Source organism: Haemaphysalis longicornis, unplaced genomic scaffold (genome assembly GCF_048455015.1).
Source record: "Haemaphysalis longicornis isolate Haplotype H1 unplaced genomic scaffold, Haemaphysalis longicornis Haplotype H1 scaffold_3, whole genome shotgun sequence".
Lineage (NCBI taxonomy): Eukaryota > Metazoa > Arthropoda > Arachnida > Ixodida > Ixodidae > Haemaphysalis > Haemaphysalis longicornis.
In genome coordinates, this window is record NW_027526335.1 from 183,649,464 (window position 1) to 183,671,951 (window position 22,488).

At 47.9% G+C, this 22,488-nt stretch overlaps 1 protein-coding gene across 1 annotated transcript; it reads right to left on the reverse strand.

Moving 5' to 3' along the window:
* Nucleotides 1-1,722: 1,722 nt before the first annotated feature.
* LOC144173610 (uncharacterized) lies at nucleotides 1,723-13,713 on the reverse strand. The gene is made up of 3 exons (XM_077701960.1): nucleotides 13,521-13,713; nucleotides 12,656-12,781; nucleotides 1,723-2,174 (listed from the first exon to the last, which is right to left on the reverse strand). Exons 1-3 carry the CDS (start codon nucleotides 13,530-13,532, stop codon nucleotides 1,962-1,964), a joined length of 351 nt encoding a protein of 116 aa, XP_077558086.1. The 5' UTR covers nucleotides 13,533-13,713; the 3' UTR covers nucleotides 1,723-1,961.
* Between the last annotated feature and the right edge of the window lie 8,775 nt (nucleotides 13,714-22,488).

A 22,488-nucleotide genomic window follows, 5' to 3' on the forward strand; every position in this document is an offset into this window, starting at 1 on the left:
TAAATTTCCCCGATCAAACCTTCACTGTGTTTATTGTGGAAGGAGCGACCGGAGATGGGAAGAACATGAGAGGTGGGCAGGAAAGAGATAAGAGGCATTTACGAGGCAGGGGCGGCAGAAGAGCATTGTCTTTCGACGACGTTAGTAGCGAAGCGAGCATTTACGAGGACAGTTTTGTTCCTTGTGACGTAAACTCCACGCCAACTTTACGGTTTGCTATATTTTTTGGCTCTCTCTGGCGCACGTGCTCTACGAGGCGACAATTCTGTCCCTCCACTCTTGTATGTGAAATAAGACGCGCCCAACTCGCCTCTCACACGCAGAACAATAAGGGTGAAAGAAAATATGTGCACTTTTGCAGGGATTTTTAAACGTTTCGCAAGACCGTTTAAAAGGTGAGCTCTCTGAAGCCGCCGTTGGTTAGATGATCATGCAAGATATTGCTTAAATTAGCAGCAAAGCTAAAAAAGAAGCAGTGCCAGTGGTTTTTACTGGGAAGTTTGTACAGAAGGGAGCATGTTGTCGTTGTAATTACATTGTCCTGTAATTACATTGTCCGTTGTAATTACATTGCTCTAACACTCCGCTTGGTCGTGGCCAACAAGAACGGGTTAGATGCAGGTTAGTCGGTGTTTTGCGGTCAGGAATGCTCTGTCCGGACTCTAGTTCGCCCAGCACTTTGTTTTCGGGGTAGATGTACCCGCCTGTACGCAACGTTGCGAAGCCGGCAACTGAAACTGGGCCTGCCCTCACAAAATGCTAATTCCTGCCATGAGTGCGGCATCCGGTACCGCACAACCGGACATAACCTCCAGCGCAAACGCAAGATTTGCGGTGGCCGTCCCCTCACCAGGACCAAGGGCTCGGTTCAAAGCGTTTCAAGGATCCCTATTTACTACTACGGAGGAAGACAGGGAGAATACACGTGGAGGAGCAAGCCACCACGCGGGATAAGAATGCGCTGATAGGTGACACGGGCTGGGTCGTGATGAGGCAAAACTGGGTGGTAGGGGGGGGAAATAAAATCGTTCACCAGGGCCCGCACAGCCCCTCTGAAGGAGTTAACGCAGTGCCCCGGCACCCAGTCTACCAGAATTTGTATTCCTTTTGTACGATGTAGCCTCCGGGCAGGCATCTTGATGGAAGAGCAGATAGAATTCTGATAAGGCACCCGGCTCAGTGCGCGGAATGCCTCCTGGCTCGCTGTGAAAATAGTTGCATGAGGCTGGTTGGCAGGCAATTAAGAAATTTCAATTTCTCGGACCGCGAGAAATATCGCTTCGAGTTCGAGGTGGGTAGACGAAGGCGCTGTTGAGTATTTTTGTTGACGGGTGGCATAAAATGACGAGTGAATGGTCGCTAATCCGGCATATTCGTGGTTGAGTCCCAAGTGGCATCGGTATAAACAGCGCTATGTGGAAACCGCGCAGTCGTTGGAGCCGTGCGTCTGTGTTCGTTAGATGGTGAAGCGTAGGACCGGTGACGCGGAGTGGCTGTGGGAGAACGATGAGGAAGTTGTCCCATGGCGGAAGCGGCAAAGCAATGGGATGTTGTGGTTCAGTGATATATGGGAGTAGATCAACTAGCGCAGGGCCGGCGAGAGTGGATGCTCGTCGGAAGACATGGCCTTCCGGACGGGTTTGAATGATTTCTGTAAGAGGTTTGGAATGATTTGTGCAGGAAAAAGCGAATAAATATGAGAAGACATGCGCATTTCTGGAATATAGTTTATTGGCCAAAGACACGTACTTGGGGCTCTGGAGCGACAGTACAATATTTCAAAGACTTTGTTTTACTTTCACTCCAGTCACCGAAGAGTGAACCGTCGTTACAGGCTGAAGCTGCTCAACCTTGCTCGTCGGAGAAACAGAGGAATGAGCAACGTATGGCGCGAGTGCGTAATAATGCACACCGATGTTCTAACATTGGTTGAAGGTGCAGCAGATACAATTTTCATCCTGTTAACCCTGCAGTCCACCACCATTGCTCCAGGTTTTAATGTACGGCTCGAACTGGGTCTGCTTGGTCGTCGGGAAAATGTCAATCTGGTACGGCATTTGCTGGACCTTGGTCGCCGGGAAAATGTCAATCTGGTACGGCGGGTAAAAGGTCTGCTGGTATGGCATTTGCTGGAACTGGGGCCACGGGTGATAGGTCGGCGCATATGGCATTGGCTGGTGGAGGCCAAGGGGGTATAAAGGTTGGTAGAAACGAATGTGATGGTTGGGGAAAAAAAGAGACAAAGGTATTATTCCAATCTTAAATGAAACTGGAACCACAAACGCGGAAATATCTATACTTTCTAAATTTATTTCTGCTCTTTCTATTACCTCCGCAGTGTCGTTCTCGAGATTTCCTTTTTCACCTAAAGGGCTCCAATCTCACGTCGGCGTTTTTAACCACTCTTTTCCGCAACGGCTGCACAGACGAACTAAAATCAAGTGATAGCACACGTCTGCCAATATCTTTGTAACAAAGGGGCAGCGGAGCAGACGGAACGGAGCGGACAGGAGACTGAAACGTATTTATTTATTTTATTTGTTGATACTGTCAATCCTCGCCTGAGGGTCATAGCAGAGAAGGAGTAAAATAGCTAGTACGAATAGAAAATAGAAAAAAACAAGAAAAGGCAATGACAAAGCAATGCACACAGCAACAGAATTGGCAGTATTTCAACCATGACTAAAATAAGCATCAACTTCGCTATCAAAAGTTTGCACATCTGTGCTATTACAATAATGTGCGGTAAGCGATTCCATTGTTCTATAACATCTGGAAAAAATGACCACCAAAAAATGTCAAGGCGAGCGTTGAAATGTTTACTGGAAGCTTCATGATTTAATCTCGCGCTGCGTTTTCCTGGCAGGAGTATGTACTCGACTTTTTTAGTATTTTTAGTAGCCCTTGTATGATACGAAATAATGTTTTATGTTTTTGTTTTCGTCTTCTAATTTCCAGTGATTCTAAATTTCACGAATTGATCATATCAGTAATTGAATCCAGCCTCCTGTATCTAGAGCATACAAATCGTGCTGCAAGCCTCTGAATTAGTTCTAACCAGGTGACCAAGTGTTTCTGGTGGGGGCCCCAAACCACGGAGGCATACTCTAGTCTAGGTCGAATATATGTTTTGCACGCAAGCCGTTTAACGTCCTTTGGTGTTTTACGCAACTTCGCTCTTAGAAAAAAGTTTTTTAAATGACTCAGAACGAACCGATTCAATATGACGATGCAACGTGAAGTTGTTCGTAATTGTCACCCCTAAGTATTTAAAACAGGACGTTTTACAGAGATGGTTGCTCCCGATGTTGTACTGAAAATTGAGAACATTTTTCTTGTTAGTGATGTGTACATATGTTGTTTTCTTAAAGTTATTTCGCATACACCATTCGCAACGCCACAATTCCAAATCTTGAAGGCAGTTGTTCAACTCGAATTGGTTATCAGTACAGCTTACAGACATATAAGTCAAACAATCATCAGCATAACATTTCACAGTGTCTTTACAATAGTAGTTATATCATTCATGTATGATAAAAACAACAGCGGGCCGAGCACCGACACAACCCCGGATATGTACCAACCAGCTCAAGTTTTAACTCTTCCGAAATCGTCCAACACGACTCCTGCACTGGCCCGACCATGGTACAGGGAACGGGCATAAATCGTTCTACTGTGTAGTACATGCATCCGCCTTCTCTAAGCTCTTAGTCTACTTATACGACCATCGGTGCACTCGAAGGTGGGAGAGCCTCGTCACTGTACCGGCCGGTTTTGCGATGCTGTAAACTCTTCTGTGCGGCAAATTATTTTTAGTTTTTTGCCGAATGAGGTACATAAACCCTGGACCTCACACTGGTGACAGGCTAGAGCCCATGCCATGACAATATCGGAAGCGCCGAGCTCTAGTTGGCCAACAGAGCAAACGCATGGGAATTGGGAAACGCGGGTGAGGGCACTACACTGACGTCCGATATAGCCTCTTTGCCAGTATAGCGCCACCTGGCTGGTGCGTAAGGCTTATAGTAATGTGACGCTCGGCTGATGACTATCTCGAAGTGAATAGGCTTCGTAGGTGTCAGGGATAGTTTCCAGATACTATTTGGCGGGATGTTGTGGCGAGATGCGCGTAAAGCAATCGAAAAGAACACGAGCGCATATTAACTGCAGACTACTTCAGGGGACCGGCTTGTCGCTGTAGCTCGTCCGCAGTGGCGCTGTCTAGCCAGCGCCGCCACGCGGCGTCACAGACCCAAACAGAAAATTCGAAAAAAATGCCCTCTTGTCCCCCATTCAGCCTTACGGCCGAAAGATAAGAGAATGCATGAACAAGAGGTTTATAGCAGAACCGTTTGAAACTCCCGGAACCGTGGAGACTTGCCATACATGCCCCCATTATTTAGCGCAAAGAAAACTGCAGGTACATTTGAGGCAAAATTTATGTAATTAACCGGCAGTCCCCGTGTCCACTTAGTTAGGATTGCTCATTACCTTGGTTTTCACGATAGTAAGCGAAAAAAGTGGCCTCCGAAGAAGGAAAAAAAGCGCTGACGATTACTCGACTCCCTAATGCGAAATTTGTGCGCAGCGGAACTGCAGTCTTCTCGGTCACGGCGCATATCTGCTACGTCTCAGGAAGTGATCACGTGATCAGAGAACGCACGGCGGCGCGCATACCTATGCCGTTATCACGCAGCGCGTCGCCACCACCTGCAATTACGTTATTGCAAATCACGTTTCAACATCCCGCGCAAATGCTACGTGGTTCGGGTGAACCACGAATGGAAAAGCAGCTGTGGTGAAAGTGTGAGGAAGAAGACATGGCGGCGACGTCGGCGAAAGTGTAAGGGGGAGGCAGTGAGAGAGATGACGCCATAGCAGCGCGTGCACTCTCCCCCTCACACTTCCGCCAGGTGCCGCGGCGCAGTCTCGTGCGGGCTCACCATACTGCCTTTCTCCTGACACTTCACCACACTTTCCTCCGCAGTTGTCTTTATGTCTGTACTGGCTCGGTTACAACACCGTCGCCATCACCGTCGCCACCGCCTATAAACGCCGCGTTAGAAATGGCGCAAAAAGCTCTAGCACGTGCAAGATGAAACCACGCGCAAAAAGAAGAACTCCCGCTCGTGCTGTTTGAAGCAGAAAAAGAACGTCAAGATAAAACGAGGATGCGTGCTATCCCAGAAGAAGGCGCGCGTGAACTGCGAAGGCGGAAAAATTGAATTACATTGAACAAACCTCATCAAGAGAGGAGAGAGAGAGAGGGGGGAAGGGTGTCGGGATGGTAGCAAAGGGCGTTTAAACAGCGCCACAGCCCCTATGGCGAATCACTGTTCAGACGGCTTTCACGCTAAAGGGAACTGCTTTATCTAGTTGTTGTCGTGTTCCTTGCTCATTTCGTTTTCTTCTGCTTCTACATACGGCAAATTAGGCTCTTGACAGATAATGAGGTTCTCGTGTAAGCTTTCGCTGGTGAACGCATCTACGCGAACGTGTAAACCGTCCCCCTACTGCTGCCATTGCGCCGTTCTCTTCCTAATGATACAATCGATGTTTACTGCCTTAATATAATTTGGCACGTTTCAAAACCATGCACACCCGTGCTGCAAATAAGCACAAATGGTCTTCAGAAGCATAAGAATGGGGTGGAGTGTCTTCGGCAGGCGTTCTACCTTTCTCGCTGAAGAAGAAAGTGTATGACAGCTGCATCTTACCGGTACTCACCTACGGGGCAGAAACTTGGAGGCTCACTAAGAGGGTTCGACTTAAATTGGGGGCGACTCAGCCAGCAATGGAACGAAAGATGAAAGGTCTAACATTAAAGGACAAGAATAGAGTGGGGTGGGGCAGGGAACCAACGCGCGTGAAGGACACATTAGCAGAAATTACGAAGAAGAAATGGACGTGGGCGAAGGCAAGATAACCGTTTGTCATTAAGGGTAACCGAGTGGAACACTAGAGAAGGCAAGCGGGGCAGGGGATGGCAGAACGTTAGATGGGCAGATGAGGTCAAGAAGTTTGCGGGGATAAATTGGTCGCAGTCATCACCGGACCGGGATAATTCGAGATTAATGGGAGAGGCCTTTGTCCTGCAGTGGGCGTAGATAGGCTGGTGGTATTGATGATGATGATGATGATTTTTTTTATTGTGTCTCCTCTGTGCCGAACCTTGTGTTGTCAAATCAAATCAGTTTCGTGAATTACGCTACACACAAACCCATCTATTTTCTCGTCTGTTTCTCCTTCATAGCACGCATATGGGGAACTGTGCCGCACAATCTCATCGATAACAGCTTTAAGCCGTTCCCGCGGGTTTTCATGACCTTGAGCTTCAGTGAGTTTTAAGTGCGAATGCACTTTATAAGCGACCCCAAACCATCCACCGCCGGCGGCGGCGGCGGCGGCGTCCGCAGTGCTCCTCTATATTTAAAAAAGAAACAGCATCCGGCGCCAGGTTTCGATCCGAGGACTTTCCGGCCGCAGCGCGACGCTCTACCGACCAAGCCACGGACGCGACGCTGATATCAGTGTTAGTGACGCGCCTTATATCTTTAACGCATTCAAACTACGTCGTCAGCGGCGTGCGTTGGCGACTCAGCGGCGTTATAGCGGCTTGATAACTGCGTGGTGTACACGTGATACTACAAACCCGATGGAAGAGATGGAAGTGAAGGCGGCGAGGCGGTGGGCTGCGGGGGCCGAGCGCAAGCGCCGCAAGCGGGCCGACAACCGTGCATTCGCACTTTCACATTCTCCCCCTCGGGGAAATGCGGGGGAGTTTTCTTTAATGATTTTATGTTTATTGAACACAACATAAAAAAGCGGAGCCTCATTCAAGATAGCCACTTTGTGCAGCCCAAAACGAGGAAGAATAAGAGCTATGTATATGACCACAATAAGTAATTGAACACACTCCAGTTTTGTTGCATTCTGGGAGTCTCGTATGTACGGTTTGACTTTGTATTAGGAGAACTACGCGCTAAGCGACTTTTAAAATTAACGGAACATAAATGTCGACAGTGAGTGCGACTAACATAAAATTAAAATTTGCCTTATTTTGGTACGAATGAAGGGTTGTTACTGCACTGTAAAAATACGCTAGACTTAGTGTCGCTGGTGAGAGGCGGACCAGATGAAAAGACCAAGAGGGGGAAGAAGTAAAAGGGACACAACAAAGGCAAGAAAAATTAACGAGACCCATAAAACAGAAATCACTTAACAAGTAAGATTCCAAAAACTTCAAAAAGCCATGCGGTCCCAAAGTTGATCTTCTGGTCGTTTTTTTCATGTTTTTTCCAGGGAGATTTCAAAATGCCTGATGTCTTGTTGAGAGTAGACATCGAAGCCGTATGTGTTTGGTTATCAACATCATCATCATCACCAGCCTATCTACGCCCACTGCAGGGCCAAGGCTTCTCCCATTAATTTCCAATTACCCCGGTCCTGTGCTAACTGCGACCAATTTATCCCCGCAAACTTCTTGATCTCATCTGCCCATCTAACTTTCTGCCGCCACCTGCAACGCTTGCCTTCTCTCGGGATCCACATTGTTACCCTTATTGACCAACGGTTATCTTGCCTTCGCATTACATGCCCTGCCCACGTCCATTTCTTCTTCTTAATTTCTACTAATATGTCCTTAACACGCGTTTGTTCCCTGACCCACTCCACTCTCTTCTTGTCCCTTAATGTTACACCTATCATTTTCCGCTCCATTGCCCGCTGAGTCGTCCTCAATTTAATTAAGTTGAACCCTCTTAGTGAGCCTCCAAGTTTCTGCCCCGAAGGTGAGTACCGGTAAGTTGCAGCTGCCATACACGTTCTTCGCCAGGGACTATGGTAGGCTGCCATTCATTATCTGAGAATGTCTGCCGTATGCACTTCACCCCATTCTTATCCTTCTAACTATTTCTGCCCCATGATCGTGATCCGGGGTCACGACCTTTCCTAAGTAGATATATTCGCTTACCACTTCCACTGCCTCGCCACCTACCTCAAACCGCTGTGCTGTCCCAGAGTTATTGATCATTACTTTGGTTTTCTGCATATTAATTTTCAGGCCCACTGTTCTACTCTGTTTGTCCAGTGCAGAAAGCATTCTTTGCAATTCGACCCCAGAGTACCTTAGCAAGGCAACATCATCAGCATATCTGAGGTGACTGAGGTATGTCTATTAACCCTTACTCCTACCTGTTCCCAACGTTAAGAATACTTCTTGTAAACATGCTGTGAATAACATTGGAGAGATTGCGTCTCCATGTCTGACGCCCTTCCTTATAGGTATTTTACTGCTCACCTTATAAAGGATGATGGTAGCTGTGGACCCATTGTAAATATCCTCTAGTATTCTTGCATCCAACGTTCTGAATACTTCTTGTAAGCATGCTGTGAATAACATTGGAGAGATTGTGTCTCCTTGTCTTACACCCTTCCTCATAGGTATTTTACTGCTCTCCCTATGGAGGATGATGGTAGCTGTAGACCCATTGTAGATATCCTCTAGTATTCTTACATAATGCTCATCTACCCCCTGCTTCCGTAATGCCTGAATGACTGCTAGGGTTTCGACTGAGTCAAATGCTTTCTCATAATCTATGAAGGCTATATATTGGGGTTCAGAATACTCAGCGCACTTCTCTATCACCTGATTGATCGTGTGAACATGGTCCATTGTTGAATAACCTTTACGGAACCCTGCTTGTTCTTTAGGTTGACTGAAATCTAAGGTTGCAGAGATTCGGTTAGCGATTACCTTGGTAAATACCTTGTAGACGACTGACAGTAAGCTGATCGGCCTGTAATTTTTCAAGTCCTTCATGTCACCTTTCTTATGAATTAGGTTGATGTTCGCGTTCTTCCAAGATTCCGGTACCATTGTGGTCATTAGGCATTGCGTATGCAGGTTTGCCAGTTTTTCAAGTACAACTTCGCCGCCATCCTTCAAGAGGTCTGCTGTTATCTGATCCTCACCAGGTGCTTTGCCCCCTTTCATTTCTTTCAAAGCCTTCCTTACTTCTTCGGTCGTTACTGGTGGGATGTCTATCTCCTCTGAGCTACTGTCTCGTTCGGCATTATCCTGTATGTCCCGGCTACTGTACAGATCCCTATAGAACTCCTCGGCACTGTGACTAGTTTATCCCTATTTGTGATGACATTGCCTTGCTTATCCTTAAGTGCATACATCTGATTGGGAACAGGTGGGAGTAAGGGTTAATGGAGAATACCTCAGTAACCTCAGATTTGCTGATGACGTTGCCTTGCTAAGTAACTCGGGGGACGAATTGCAAAGCATGCTTTCCGCACTGGGCGAACAGAGTAGAACCGTGGGCCTGAAAATTAATATGCAGAAAACTAAAGTAATGATCAATAACCTCGGGACAGCACAGCAGTTTGAGATAGGTGGCGAGGCAGTGGAAGTGGTAAGCGAATATGTCTACTTAGGCCATGTTGTGACCCCAGATCCCAACCATGAGGCAGAGATAATTAGAAGGATCAGAATGGGGTGGGGTGCATATGGGAGACATTCTCAGATAATGAATAGCAGCCTACCATTGTCGCTGAAGAAGAAAGTATATGACAGCTGCATCTTACCGGTACTCACCTACGGGGCAGAAACTTGGAGGCTCACTAAGAGGGTTCAACTTAAATTGAGAACGACTCAGCGGGCAATGGAGCGGAAAATGATAAGTGTAACATTAAGGGACAAGAAGAGAGCGGAGTGGGTCAGGGAGCAAACTGGTGTTAAAGACATATTAGTAGAAATTAAGAAGAAGAAATGGACGTGGGCAGGGCATGTAATGCGAAGGCAAGATAACCGCTGGTCATTAAGGGTAGCAGAGTGGATCCCTAGGGAAGGCAAGCGTTGCAGTGGGCGGCAGAAATTTAGATGGGCAGATGAGATCAAGAAGTTTGCGGGGATAAATTGGTCACAGTTGGCACAGGACCGAGGTAATTGGAGAATAATGGGAGAGGCCTTTGCCCTGCAGTGGGCGTAGATAGGCTGGTGATGATGATGATGATGATGATTCTTGCATAATGCTCATCTACCACCTGGTTTCGTAATGCCTAATTGACTGCTGAGGTTTCGACCGAGTAAAATGCTTTCTCATTATCTATGAAGACTATATAAAGGGGTTCAGTATACTCATCTCCCATCTCTATCACCTGATTGATCGTGTGAATATGTTCCATTGTTGAATAGCCTTTACGGAACCCTGCTCGTTCTTTCGGTTGACTGAAATCTAAGTTTGCAGAAATTCTGTTAGCGATTACTTTGATAAGTAACTTGTAGACGACTGACAGTAAGCTGATCGGCCTGTAAGTTTTCAAATCCTTCATGTCACCTTTCTTATGTATTAGGATTATGTTCGTGTTCTTCCAAGATTCCGGTACGCTTGCGGTAATAAGGCATTGCGTATACAGGTTTGGCAGTTTTTCTATTATAATTTCTCCGCCATCCTTCGAAAGGACTCCTGTTATCTGATCCTCACTATGCACGTGCTTTGCCCCCTTTTATTTCTTTCAAAGCCTTCCTTACTTCTTCGGTCGTTACTGGTGGGATATCTATCTCCGCTGAGCTACTTTCTCGTTCGGCGTTATCCTAGATATCCCGGCTACTGTACCTAGGTTCTATAGAATGTCACGGGGTTCTATAGAAGTTCTATAGGACATCACGTAGTGACTTCCTATAGAATTCCTAGGCTACTGTGGCTATCTTATCCCTATTTGTGATGACATTGCCTTGCTTCCCTTTAAGTGCATACATCTGATTTTTCCCCACGCCAAGACGCCTCTTCACTGCTTTCAGGCTACCTCCGCTTTTACACTGCATTCGATCCTCTCCATATTATACTTCCGTATGTCAGCTCTCTTACGCTGACACACGGAAATATAATATGAAGGGGATTATACTCCATATGCTGATGTGGTTGGTATGTAGCTGCAAAATTCAGATAAATATCTACCCACCGCGGTGGCTCAGTGGCTAAGGCGTTGCGCTGCTGAGCACGAGGTCGCCGGTCTGATTCCCGGCGGCGGCGGCCGCTTTTTTGATAGAGTCGAAAAGCAAAAACGCCCGTCTGTACGATATTTCGGCGCACGTTAAAGGAGCCATGAATAGAAAACACAAGTCTGGTTCACTCAAAAGGTTGCCTCGTTATAACGTATATACTTATAACTCGTTATAACTTATAACGTATACTTCGCTCAACTAAGCTACATAGTTAGGAAAAAAGAAAATGGCCATGCGACCCACCAGCTCATTACCCGCTACAAAACCTATGATGTCATACAAGCCAACTCTGCGATGGGCGGATGCGGCCACAAACAGACGCAAATTAGGTAGACCTTATAACCTAGCCGAACGAGTGATTTGCGCTTAAATTTAGGGGACATTCTTTACAAAGCAATAAGAATGGTAGGACAATCAGTGGTAGTTACGAAAGCAGATGTAAACATAGAAGTACTGATGCGTACTGCTTTACTGCGCGCACTATGCTTGGTTTAGCTGCACAGCACCGTGGGGCTTTGGGGTTGTCTCAGACGACACTGGCCGATTGACGCAAGCAACGGTGTCTTACGTGACCATGTTTGTCGAGCGGGCAGTGTGTTATGGAACGAAGATTTTCTCCCAGAGCAAAAACAAGCCAGGTCTAATTACGGTCAAAAACAAACCAATGGCTTGCCACGGTATGGTGGCACCATCTACGTTCAGGTAACGTAAAGAAGCGCGGGAACGCCACCGTAGGGTACCTAGAGGCCAGCACCCCCGTGCAAGCTGGAGACACCCTTTGAACGGTCCCATGCCGCCGCAATTGGGTCAACGTGCTCAACGCGTTGTTCTTTTCGTTTCCCACGATACCTAGCAACGCGAAACATGTAAGATGATTCAAACTTCGCCAGTAAACCACGTTGCGGCGATAATTTTAGCGCGGTTTTGATACAATGACTTGCTTCGGCGGCGAGCGAGCGACCCAAAATGGCGGCGCCAGCGTATACGTGTCTCTACCAAGGAAGTTAAAAAAATTGCTTGGTCTCTAACCTGCACGGCGGACGCGTGAATCAAGGTGCTCTAGGCTGCAGAGCGGTCAGTTCCTGTGATGTCATTGCAGACCCAGAAAACAAGCGATTTAGCGGGAAAATCAAAACTTTAACTCGAATTCAATAATTTCTCAGTAATTAAAGCATCGTTTGCATCCGGACAAGCGTTGGGGCACTATAAAACACGAAATCTTTCGAGTAAAACGACCTTGCATTTTCTCTTCATGGCTCCTTTAAAGATCCCCAGGTGGTCATTAATCCGGAGACCTCGACTACGGCGCGCCTCATCGTCTGCGTTGCGTTGGCGCGCCAAACCCTACAATCAATCAATCAGACAACTATCGGTAGTGGTTTTTAGAAATTAAACACAGTTCACCGCCTTTTTAACCCCCTTCCACCAATGCGGGATCGAAAATTTCAGAAGGGGCTGAGAACAAGACACCTCTGCTTGCCTTCCCTAACCACTGCTTATGTTGGTACCATAACCACGCCCAGCTATATCATGTCCACTAAGCAAACACTTCAAATTTCTACGATTTATGCACAAGCATCTCTATTCCTATTTCAGTCTACTTTCCTTGTACGTTTAGTTCGCACATCGTCACCGTCTTACCTTAATAGGCCAGGCACCGCCACTATTAATCCAGGGAAAGCTACCACCGCCACCACTGTAGGACAAGCCACTGCCCCGTGGCTGCGAGTGAACCACAACTGCAGCAGCGAAGGCCACGAGGATCGCCTGCGTCAAGAGGAAATTAGCATTTAAGGAGGTATAACAAAGAAAAAAGGTAGCGGGCCTGGCTGCCACTCCTAAGAATGGGATACCGTTAAATTGACTTAAGCCGCACAGAAAGATGCTGTAGACGACAGCCGCCCTTGTGGTGCAATTGGTAAACCACCGGACGCGTAATCCGAAGGTCGTGAGTACGGGCTCCCCATGTACGGCATCAGAACCTTTGCTGCCATATCGTCCGGGGGAGGTGATGAAAAAAGAGACACCCTTCAAAGCACTTTTCGCGGAAAAATCTGCGCGCACATCGGGTGGAAAAGATTAGAGACTAGGTCAGCTTACAGCTGACCTAGTGGTCCGTCAATGTCTACGACTATACTCAAGACTTCTTTTGTTGCCCTTTAGTGTCGTAGAGTCTGAGCACGATCAGTAACAAGCTTGCACGGTGCACATTTAACACCATTAGATCAACAATTTGGTCAAGAACCCTGAGATGTCACGTTTCAAGCCGCCATGGCTCATTGGCTAAGGCATTGTCCTGCTTAGACCAAGGACGAGGTTTTGATCCCCGCCGCAGAAGCTGTTTCTCCGATCGAGGCGAAAAACTGAAACGTCCGTGTGTTGGGATAGCTAGTGAAAATAATCCGGAGCCCTCAATTACAGTGAGCCTCATAGCACAGGTGCAATTGGTACGAGCAAAACCTTCGAAATGTGAGCATTTTTTTTAGATGACACTTAACTCACGTACCTTGGTAAGCATATTCGTTCTCTGAAAGGGCAGCGATGCCCTCCGGGATGTCCGCGGCAGCAGAGCTTGTTACACCGTACTGTAGGGTCTGTTGGACGCTACCTTTACACTATATGCACTGTTCAAGCATAAATCGGTCGCTTATATAGCTATTTCTTACAACAGGCGCTGCACGCCGGTCTGAAGAGCGGGTTGGGTTCGAGATGTTGTGACGTCTCCGTGACGCGGAGGATCACGTGGTTCGCGGCGGGGAAAAAAGGACGGGGGCGGCTGCCGGCTGTTTTTCACGTTTGCCTCATCAACGAAAATCTTTTGTGCATGCACGCTTTTCAAAAAGGGCTTAGGCTTTCCCTCCCCTATTCTTAGTTCAGGCAAGCGATCGTCGTCCATCTCTGCTCGGCCATAGATATGGCCGCTGTGTCAAATATTTTATGTCTCTTAAGCAACGCCGCTACCTACTTCTTTTTGGCCTTCTACCTTTCCCCTTATTTCGTTTCTTCTCCCGCCCCTGTCCGAAGGGTTGTAGTGATGTCACGACTGCGGCTGCAGCGAGAACTGCCGACAGTCCGGGGTTATGACCCCGGGTGGCGATGCGGGGCCGACACGAGGCCGGCATTCAACGCGAGAGATCTTGGGATGCCACGACGTACGGTGGACTTTGGTCAGGGGACAGAAGGGTTCGGATAAGACACAATGACGACGCCCGCTTTGGCTCAAGCGCGCAGCTGTTCTTATTCAGTCCGAGCACACGTCGCGTCACGTAGGTCTCTGTGCTCGGAAGACGTTGAAGCACGCACTTTTTTCTGTTCGTTCCGAGGAAGCGCCGTGTGGGCGGTTGCACACGCTCATCCACGACTAAAGCTATAGCGAGGGCTGCATCTGTCTCGTTTCTCTTCTGAAAAAGAATGAGTATTTTTATGTGTGGTTCATACTTGTTGAGTATTTTTTGTTGTGTCCATTCGGGCTATGGGTGTTGAGAGATCAAAGGACGCCTTTAATTCTATTTTTATCGCTTCGGTGTGCTCAGCCGTTCACATGAATGGCCTATTGACGTTTCAAGCCGTGGTTTTATCCCTTAGGCTCAAGCCGGCTGGTATACCGGGCAGTCTCGGCCTCCGGAAAACCAAAACGGTAAAAGAATCATACGTCAACACCACGTAACACAGGACAGAATGTTCGACACGCTTAAACACCGTTTAAAAAGAGTAAAAATGGCTGAAGCCAGCGACGTTGAAAAATTCATCATCACTAAAGAACTATTTCTGTCTGTTGCAGGGCGAAGGCCTCACGGCTGGACTTGAACCTGCTCCTTTTCTGAGTGCGCTAACCGAATTCTATTATTTGCTTTCAAATTTTATTTTTCCCTGTTTTAGGAGGCGCTTTGAAGAGCCGGCAATCGGTGCAAAAGAAGCGGAGACGACGAAGTGCATGCCGAGGTTGGAGAAAACGACATGGAAAAAGGAGAAGAGGAAGAGGTGGCGAGCGCTGGAGGCAGGAAGGAGATGGCGGTTCCAGAAGCTCTCGGCTGGACGAGAACGCCCAGGAGATCTTCGCTACGGAGCCGCACATTCCTCCTGGAAACTCTCGGCTGGGCGTGAACGCCCAAGAGACTCGACACCCAAACGCATCGTCCTGCAGACCTTTGATCCTGGCAAGACCTCGGAACGTCCGCAACGCAACCCTCTCCACGTTCCGATTAGCACACGGGAAACAGCGCCAAGACTTCGCACTGGCCAGCAACAACGGCAAGTTGACACAGTGCCAGCACCCATCACACCGGACAAGCTCACCGAGCCATCTCATCGACAGGGACACACAAGTGAGCGCGAGCAATTGGGAGTGGGACAGTTTTCATTGGACGTTTTGTCATTGGACTGTTTTTAGATTAGCCTGATTTTTATTTGGGCACGTTATTTTGTAATTGGTCCCGTCGATATACTTTGGTCCTTGTCCGTTGCCAAATCGTCTCGACTCCTGTCCGCCTGATAGAATTAACCTTCTCGTTCACAGAAACAACCTGCTTCACAAAAATGGCGTTCGCCACAGGACTCTGAGAAATTGTCAGAGAGTTTAGGAGGTAGTACGTTTGGCATAGAAGCGAGTACTTGGCGAGGGATGGATCTAGGATGATTGGTAGCGATCGGCAAGGAGCTGTGTCTTGCTGGTAATGAGTTCAAAGAGTGGGTACAGAAGGAGGCTAATGCCGAGAGGCAAGAACGGGCACTTTCGAGAGATGCCGAGATTCAGATGCTCGAGCTCAAATTTGAGGTCCTTGAACGCAAGATGCGGCTCGCGGAGAAGAAAAATTCGAAGCTAACATTTTCACAGCTGTACGTGGAATTCACAGAACTGGAGTATCGGCTCGCGGAAAAGCGACGTGAAATCGGGAGCATTGAACTCGCCGCACGTTACAAAGAAGTCACGGGGCTGGCAGTCTGTGATGAAACCACGTGGAAAATAGAAACAAAAAAGAGCTGAAGCATCCACTGGCAAAGGGGAAAGGCTTTGTGCAGGCACGAGATGGTGCGCGTGCTGATCGTTCCAGAGTTAGACAAGCCGAGTGCAGACACGCCTACTGTGAATGCACCAAGTGATGGCAGTGGTGTGCAGCTCCGTTCTGAGCTATCGAAACAGTTGGAACCGCGCTCTCAGACAGAGCGATGCGCTGTCGACCACGAGGCGCGAATAAATCAATCCTGCCGGGATAACTTTCAAGAGCACGTGGTACCGGGCAAAAATCTTCTGCTAACTGAGAGTATCCAAGCTTTGACAAGCTGTTTTGACAGAAAGCGTGCACGCTCCAGAAAACTTCAATCAAAAGCGAGTTCAAGTGGTCAAAGCCGTGTTGCGTTGACACAGGTGACAGTCGACCTGAAGTTTAATACAGGCCAAATGAAGTATTCAGGCAATTAATGCACCGAACGAAACAGATGGGCAGACGGTTCCAGACGTCGGGGACTAATATTTATCCGTACAGTCGGAGCGATCAAAAAGCGCATGCTGGCAAACTACTACCTGATGTGTCCCGATGATTACGAGCTCACAAATGGGCCCGAAGAATCGCCTGGGGGTGCAATGAAGCGGATACGTTAGTAAGGCGGCGGATTCTAGATGAACAGTTGAGCCAGGCTTCGTGCCGTAGACGCATCAGCAATGAGAGCACATCGGCCCTTCATAACGAAACTCATGGGATTCCCAAGGGTGCGGAGTGGAAGCGCCGCAAAAAGGTAAAGATGGGGGTAGAAGGGAACAAACCGGATTGAAGTGACGGAATCGACTAAGGACGCGATTACTTTAGGAATGGAGGTCGATTAAACATGGTTAACGAGTTGTGTGTGTCTGTAGGAAGTTCGATCGATATATCCTGTGGAATGTTGGATTGTAAGAAAGAATTTCGATGAGAAGAGTGCTGATGGAAATTTTGATTTCGGTTGTTGTAAACCCAAATGGCAAACCTGATTTTCGTGTCGAGTTCTGTTAGACATTATTTGTTTTCAACTGTTAGGTGTTATATTTTCTAAGACGCCGTTAAAAAGAACGAAGTATGTACACTCGAGTGGGTGTCATTGTCGTGTTTTGAGTGCTTTCCGCGTTCATTATTTACATACTGTTTTCAAAGTGCTACATGGTGTGGAACAGTGGTAATGATAGTGATGTTTCGTGGTGCTGTGCGAGCGTGTGAATTGACCGTTAGAACCAACCACGGCTACCACGGAGCGAACTTCTCACCGGAAGTGTCTCTACCCAAAACACTTCTTCGATGGTGGCACGTGTGAGGTGGCGCTTTGAAGAGCCGGCAATCGGTGCAAAAGAAGCGAAGACGACGAAATGCATGCCGAGGTTGGAGAAAATGACATGGAAAAAGGAGAAGAGAGATAGATGGCGAGCGCTGGAGGCAGGAAGGAGAAGGCGCTTCCAGAAGCTCTCGGCTGGGCGAGAACGCCCAGGAGATCGTCGCTACGGAGCTGCACATTCCTCCTGGAAGCTCTCGGCTGGGCGTGAACAACCAGGAAACTCGGCGCCCAAACGCACTGTCCTCAAGACCTTCAATCCTGGCAAGACCGCACAACGGTCCGCAACGCAACCCTCTCCGCGTTCCGATTAACACACGGGAAACAGCGCCAAGACTTTGCAGCGGCCAGCAATAACGGCAATGTGACACAGTGCCAGCGACCATAACACCTGACAAGCACATCGAGCCAGCTCATCGACAGGGACCCACAAGTGAGCGCGAGCAATTGGAAGTGGGACTGTTTTCATGGGACGTTTTGCCATTGGGCTGTTGTTCTTAGATTAGCCTGATTTTCATTCGGGCACGTTATTTTGTAACTGGTCCCGTCAATATACTTTGTTCCTTTTCCGTAGCCAAATCGCCTCGACTTCTGTCCTCCCGGTAAATTTTAACCTCATTCACAAAAACAACCTGCTTCACACCTTGTTTCTCCGCCGTGTTCTCTGGATTTAACCACACGCAGACTCGTAAGTGGCCAGACATTCTGTTACTTTGAAGGTCCACCTCTCGTTACTCCTCCCGTACCATTTCCGACCCTACTCAATTTCCTTCTATTGACCTGAACCCAATGTCTTCCACCCGAAGAGGTTCCTTAATTTACAGCACTCATTAGTAACGCGATAACGTTATTAGGCTCAGGCAGCGATGGCGTAGAGGTAGAACACCCGCCTCGCGTGCAGAAGGACCGTGGTTCGAAACCCGGTGCCGGACAATTCCCACCGGATTTTAAAAAAAAAAGAAAAAAAAATCCGCGTATTGATGGAATTGCACAAAGGGGCTTGGGGTGCGGCCTGACCCCGGCGACCATTGCCGGTAATGCGCTCCCTCACCAGAGCAGGATTGGCCACCCTGGTGTAGTAACGGCCACAACCTCCCATGAATACACCAATTAACCCTCGGCCCTCAGTCCCCAGCGGCTGCGAAGCAACTGACCACGGCGGCGGTCAGACCTGTGACACAGCAGAGGGTGCTAAGAATCCCTGGATCCGGACAGGCCGCCAATGGAATCTGAACCTGGCAACGTTTAACGCGTGAACCTTATCTAGCGAAGCAAGTCTCGAGGTGTTGTTCGAGGAATTAGAGGGCATTAAATGGGATGTAATAGGGCTTAGCGAGGTTAGGAGGGCAGGCGAAGCCTTTACGGTGCTGAAAAATGGACACGTCCTATGTTACCGTGGTCTAGAGGACAGAAGAGAACTGGGAGTGGGATGTCTAGTCAATAAAAGCATAGCTGGCAACATAGACGAATACTATAGCATTAACGAAAGGGCAGCAGGTCTTGTAATTAGGCTCAAAGAGGTACAAGCTCAAGGTGGTGCAGGGCTACGCGCCCACATCCAGCCACGACGACCAAGCAGTGGAACGCTTCTATGAAGATGTGGTATCGGCAATGGCTAAAGTAAAAACACAGTATACCGTAGTTATGGGGGACTTCAATGCTAAAGTAGGCAAGAATCAGGCTGGAGACAAGGCAGTTGGGAACTATGGTCTGGGATGTAGAAATAGCAAGGGGGACCTACTAGTTGAGTTTGCAGAACGGAATAACCTACGCATAATGAATACCTTCTTCTGTAAACGGGAGAGTAGGAAATGGACCTGGAGGAGCCCGAATGGGGAGCACAAAAATGAAATAGACTTCATATTATGCGACAACCCTGGCGTCGTGCAGGATGTGGAAGTGCTCGGAAGGGTAAGGTGTAGTGACCACCGTATGGTAAGATCTCGAATTAGGCTAGATTTGAGGAGGGACCGCAACAAGCTAGTACGAAAGAAGCCGATAAATGAGCTAACAGTAAGACGTAAAGTAGAAGAATTCAGGATCGCGCTGCAGAACCGATATTCCGCCCTTAACGAGGAAGCCGAGCCTACGACACAGGAAGCCAGCGACAACCTTACATGCATTATCACGGAGTGTGCAGTAGAAGTCGGGGGCACTATGGCTAGACAGGATACTGGTAAACCTTCACAGGAGACGAAAGATCTAATCAGGAAACGGCAAACTATGAGAATCTCTACCGCAGCTGACAGAATAGAACTAGCGGAGCTTTCGAAGTTAATCAATAAGCGTAAGACAGCTGACATACGGAAGTATAATATAGAGAGGATCGAATACGCTGTAAAGAACGGAGGTAGCCTGAAAGCAGTGAAGAGACGTCTTGGCGTGGGGAAAAATCAGATGTATGCACTTAAGGATAAGCAAGGCAATGTCATCACAAATAGGGATAAACTAGTCACAGTGGCCGAGGAGTTCTATAGGGATCTGTACAGTAGCCGGGACATACAGGATAATGCCGAACGAGACAGTAGCTCAGAGGAGATAGATATCCCACCAGTAACGACCGAAGAAGTAAGGAAGGCTTTGAAAGAAATGAAAGGGGGCAAAGCACCTGGTGAGGATCAGATAACAGCAGACCTCTTGAAGGATGGCGGCGAAGTTGTACCTGAAAAACTGGCAAACCTGTATACGCAATGCCTAATGACCACAATGGTACCAGAATCTTGGAAGAACGCGAACATCATCCTAATTCATAAGAAAGGCGACATGAAGGACTTGAAAAATTACAGGCCGATCAGCTTACTGTCAGTCGTCTACAAGGTATTTACCAAGGTAATCGCCAACCGAATCTCTGCAACCTTAGATTTCAGTCAACCTAAAGAACAAGCAGGGTTCCGTAAAGGTTATTCAACAATGGACCATGTTCACACGATCAATCAGGTGATAGAGAAGTGCGCTGAGTATTCTGAACCCCTATATATAGCCTTCATAGATTATGAGAAAGCATTTGACTCAGTCGAAACCCTAGCAGTCATTCAGGCATTACGGAAGCAGGGGGTAGATGAGCATTATGTAAGAATACTAGAGGATATCTACAATGGGTCTACAGCTACCATCATCCTCCATAGGGAGAGCAGTGAAATACCTATAAGGAAGGGTGTAAGGCAAGGAGACACAATCTCTCCAATGTTATTCACAGCATGCCTACAAGAAGTATTCAGAACGTTGGATTGGGAACAGGTGGGAGTAAGGGTTAATGGAGAATACCTCAGTAACCTCAGATTTGCTGATGACGTTGCCTTGCTAAGTAACTCGGGGGACGAATTGCAAAGCATGCTTTCCGCACTGGGCGAACAGAGTAGAACCATGGGCCTGAAAATTAATATGCAGAAAACTAAAGTAATGATCAATAACCTCGGGACAGCACAGCAGTTTGAGATAGGTGGCGAGGCAGTGGAAGTGGTAAGCGAATATATCTACTTAGGCCAAGTTGTGACCCCAGATCCCAACCATGAGGCAGAGATAATTAGAAGGATCAGAATGGGGTGGGGTGCATATGGCAGACATTCTCAGATAATGAATAGCAGCCTACCATTGTCGCTGAAGAAGAAAGTGTATGACAGCTGCATCTTACCGGTACTCACCTACGGGGCAGAAACTTGGAGGCTCACTAAGAGGGTTCAACTTAAATTGAGAACGACTCGAGCGACGTACGAATCAGCCTCGCATGGGGTAAAAGCCATCTCGGCTTGCGCGCCAGAGTTAAGTGACTTGCTGTTCGTCCCCGCAAACCGCGCGCGAGGTGAGTGCCGAATTTACGACGGGCAGGAGGAGGCAACCCATCGTTTGTCAATCGCGGTTGAGACTTGCAACGCATGTTGTGACGTTGTGTTCGTTCGAAACGCATCTCTGGATGGTTTTGAAGTTGAATAAAATGTCTGCGTCAAACCTGGGCATTTGGCTCACGGCGTTTTCTGCGATTGCACGAAAGAAGTGCCACGGGGCTTCAACGCTTTCTTTATGGAACGTACACAGGTAAGAGAATATCCATGTCGTGTTATGGCTGTGTTGCATTCAATGCAAACGGTTAAGCGTTTGTTTACACTTGTTTCGTTTGTCGTAAAATGTCCAAGCACTCCGGTAGTACGCTGGCAGATCAGCAGGCGAGCCGGCGCTGAGCAGACGACTGATCTGTTTGCCGGAAGTGCGTGAAAAAGTCGTCCAATAGCAGGATGTCTAGTTCATAACGAACATCTGGGAATCGTTGACGTAGACATGTGAAGATGGCGGCGTCCAAAACACGAAGGGAAGGGTGAGAAAAAAGCGACAAAATTTGCAACAAAAGGGTGAGCTTTCCGCTGCGCTTAAAAGAGTAATATTTGGCACAGGTGACGTTGACGACCAAATCTAACGATTGCGCTAGTTCATTTAGTGTGCTCAAAACGCCTTTCAGGGCCCCTTTAAAGCCGCCACGATGGTAGCCACGCCACAAAGATGTCCCTGCAAATTGGTGGTAAGAAAAAAATAGCCATTCCACTCTGCGAAGTTGCAAGAAAAGCAAAGTCGGAGCCCCGACTATACGCGGCGTCTCCATTACGACTACAAAAGAGCAGTTAAATTTAAGATGGAGAACGGTAATCCTGTCTTCACGACAGGACCTCCGCTCCCATAAGCCGGAGGAAACAAGACACGCAAGCGCCCAGAGCACCGACAAAGGGAGGAAAGGTGCGAAAGTAGACAAGGCCGACGCGAGTCGCAGAGTGGCTAATCTTTGAGACGCCTTTACTATCTACCTGAGAGTACTGGCTCAGAAAATTGGATTGCGATCATTTAGGAGTAACGGTTAATGAAGAATACCTCAGTAACCTCAGATTTGCTGATGACGTTGCCTTGCTAGGTAACTCGGGGGACGAATTGCAAAGCCTGCTTACCGCACTGGACAAACCGAGTAGAACCTTGGGCCCGAAAATTATTATGCAGAAGTAATGCTTAATAACCTCGGGACAGAACAGCGATTTGAGATTGGTGGCCAGGCAGTGGAAGTGGTAAGCGAATATATCTACTTTGGCCAAGTTGTGACCCCGGATACCACCCATGAGGCAGAGATAATTAGAAGGATAAGAATGGGGTGGAGTGCATTCGGCAGGCATTCTTAGATAATGAATGGCAGCATACCATTG

Coding starts and splice junctions, on each gene's coding strand:
- LOC144173610 (XM_077701960.1), bottom strand. Junction 2,175..12,655: donor GCGGTGCCTGGCCTATTAAG/GTAAGACGGTGA, acceptor GGCCTCCACCAG/CCAATGCCATATGCGCCGAC.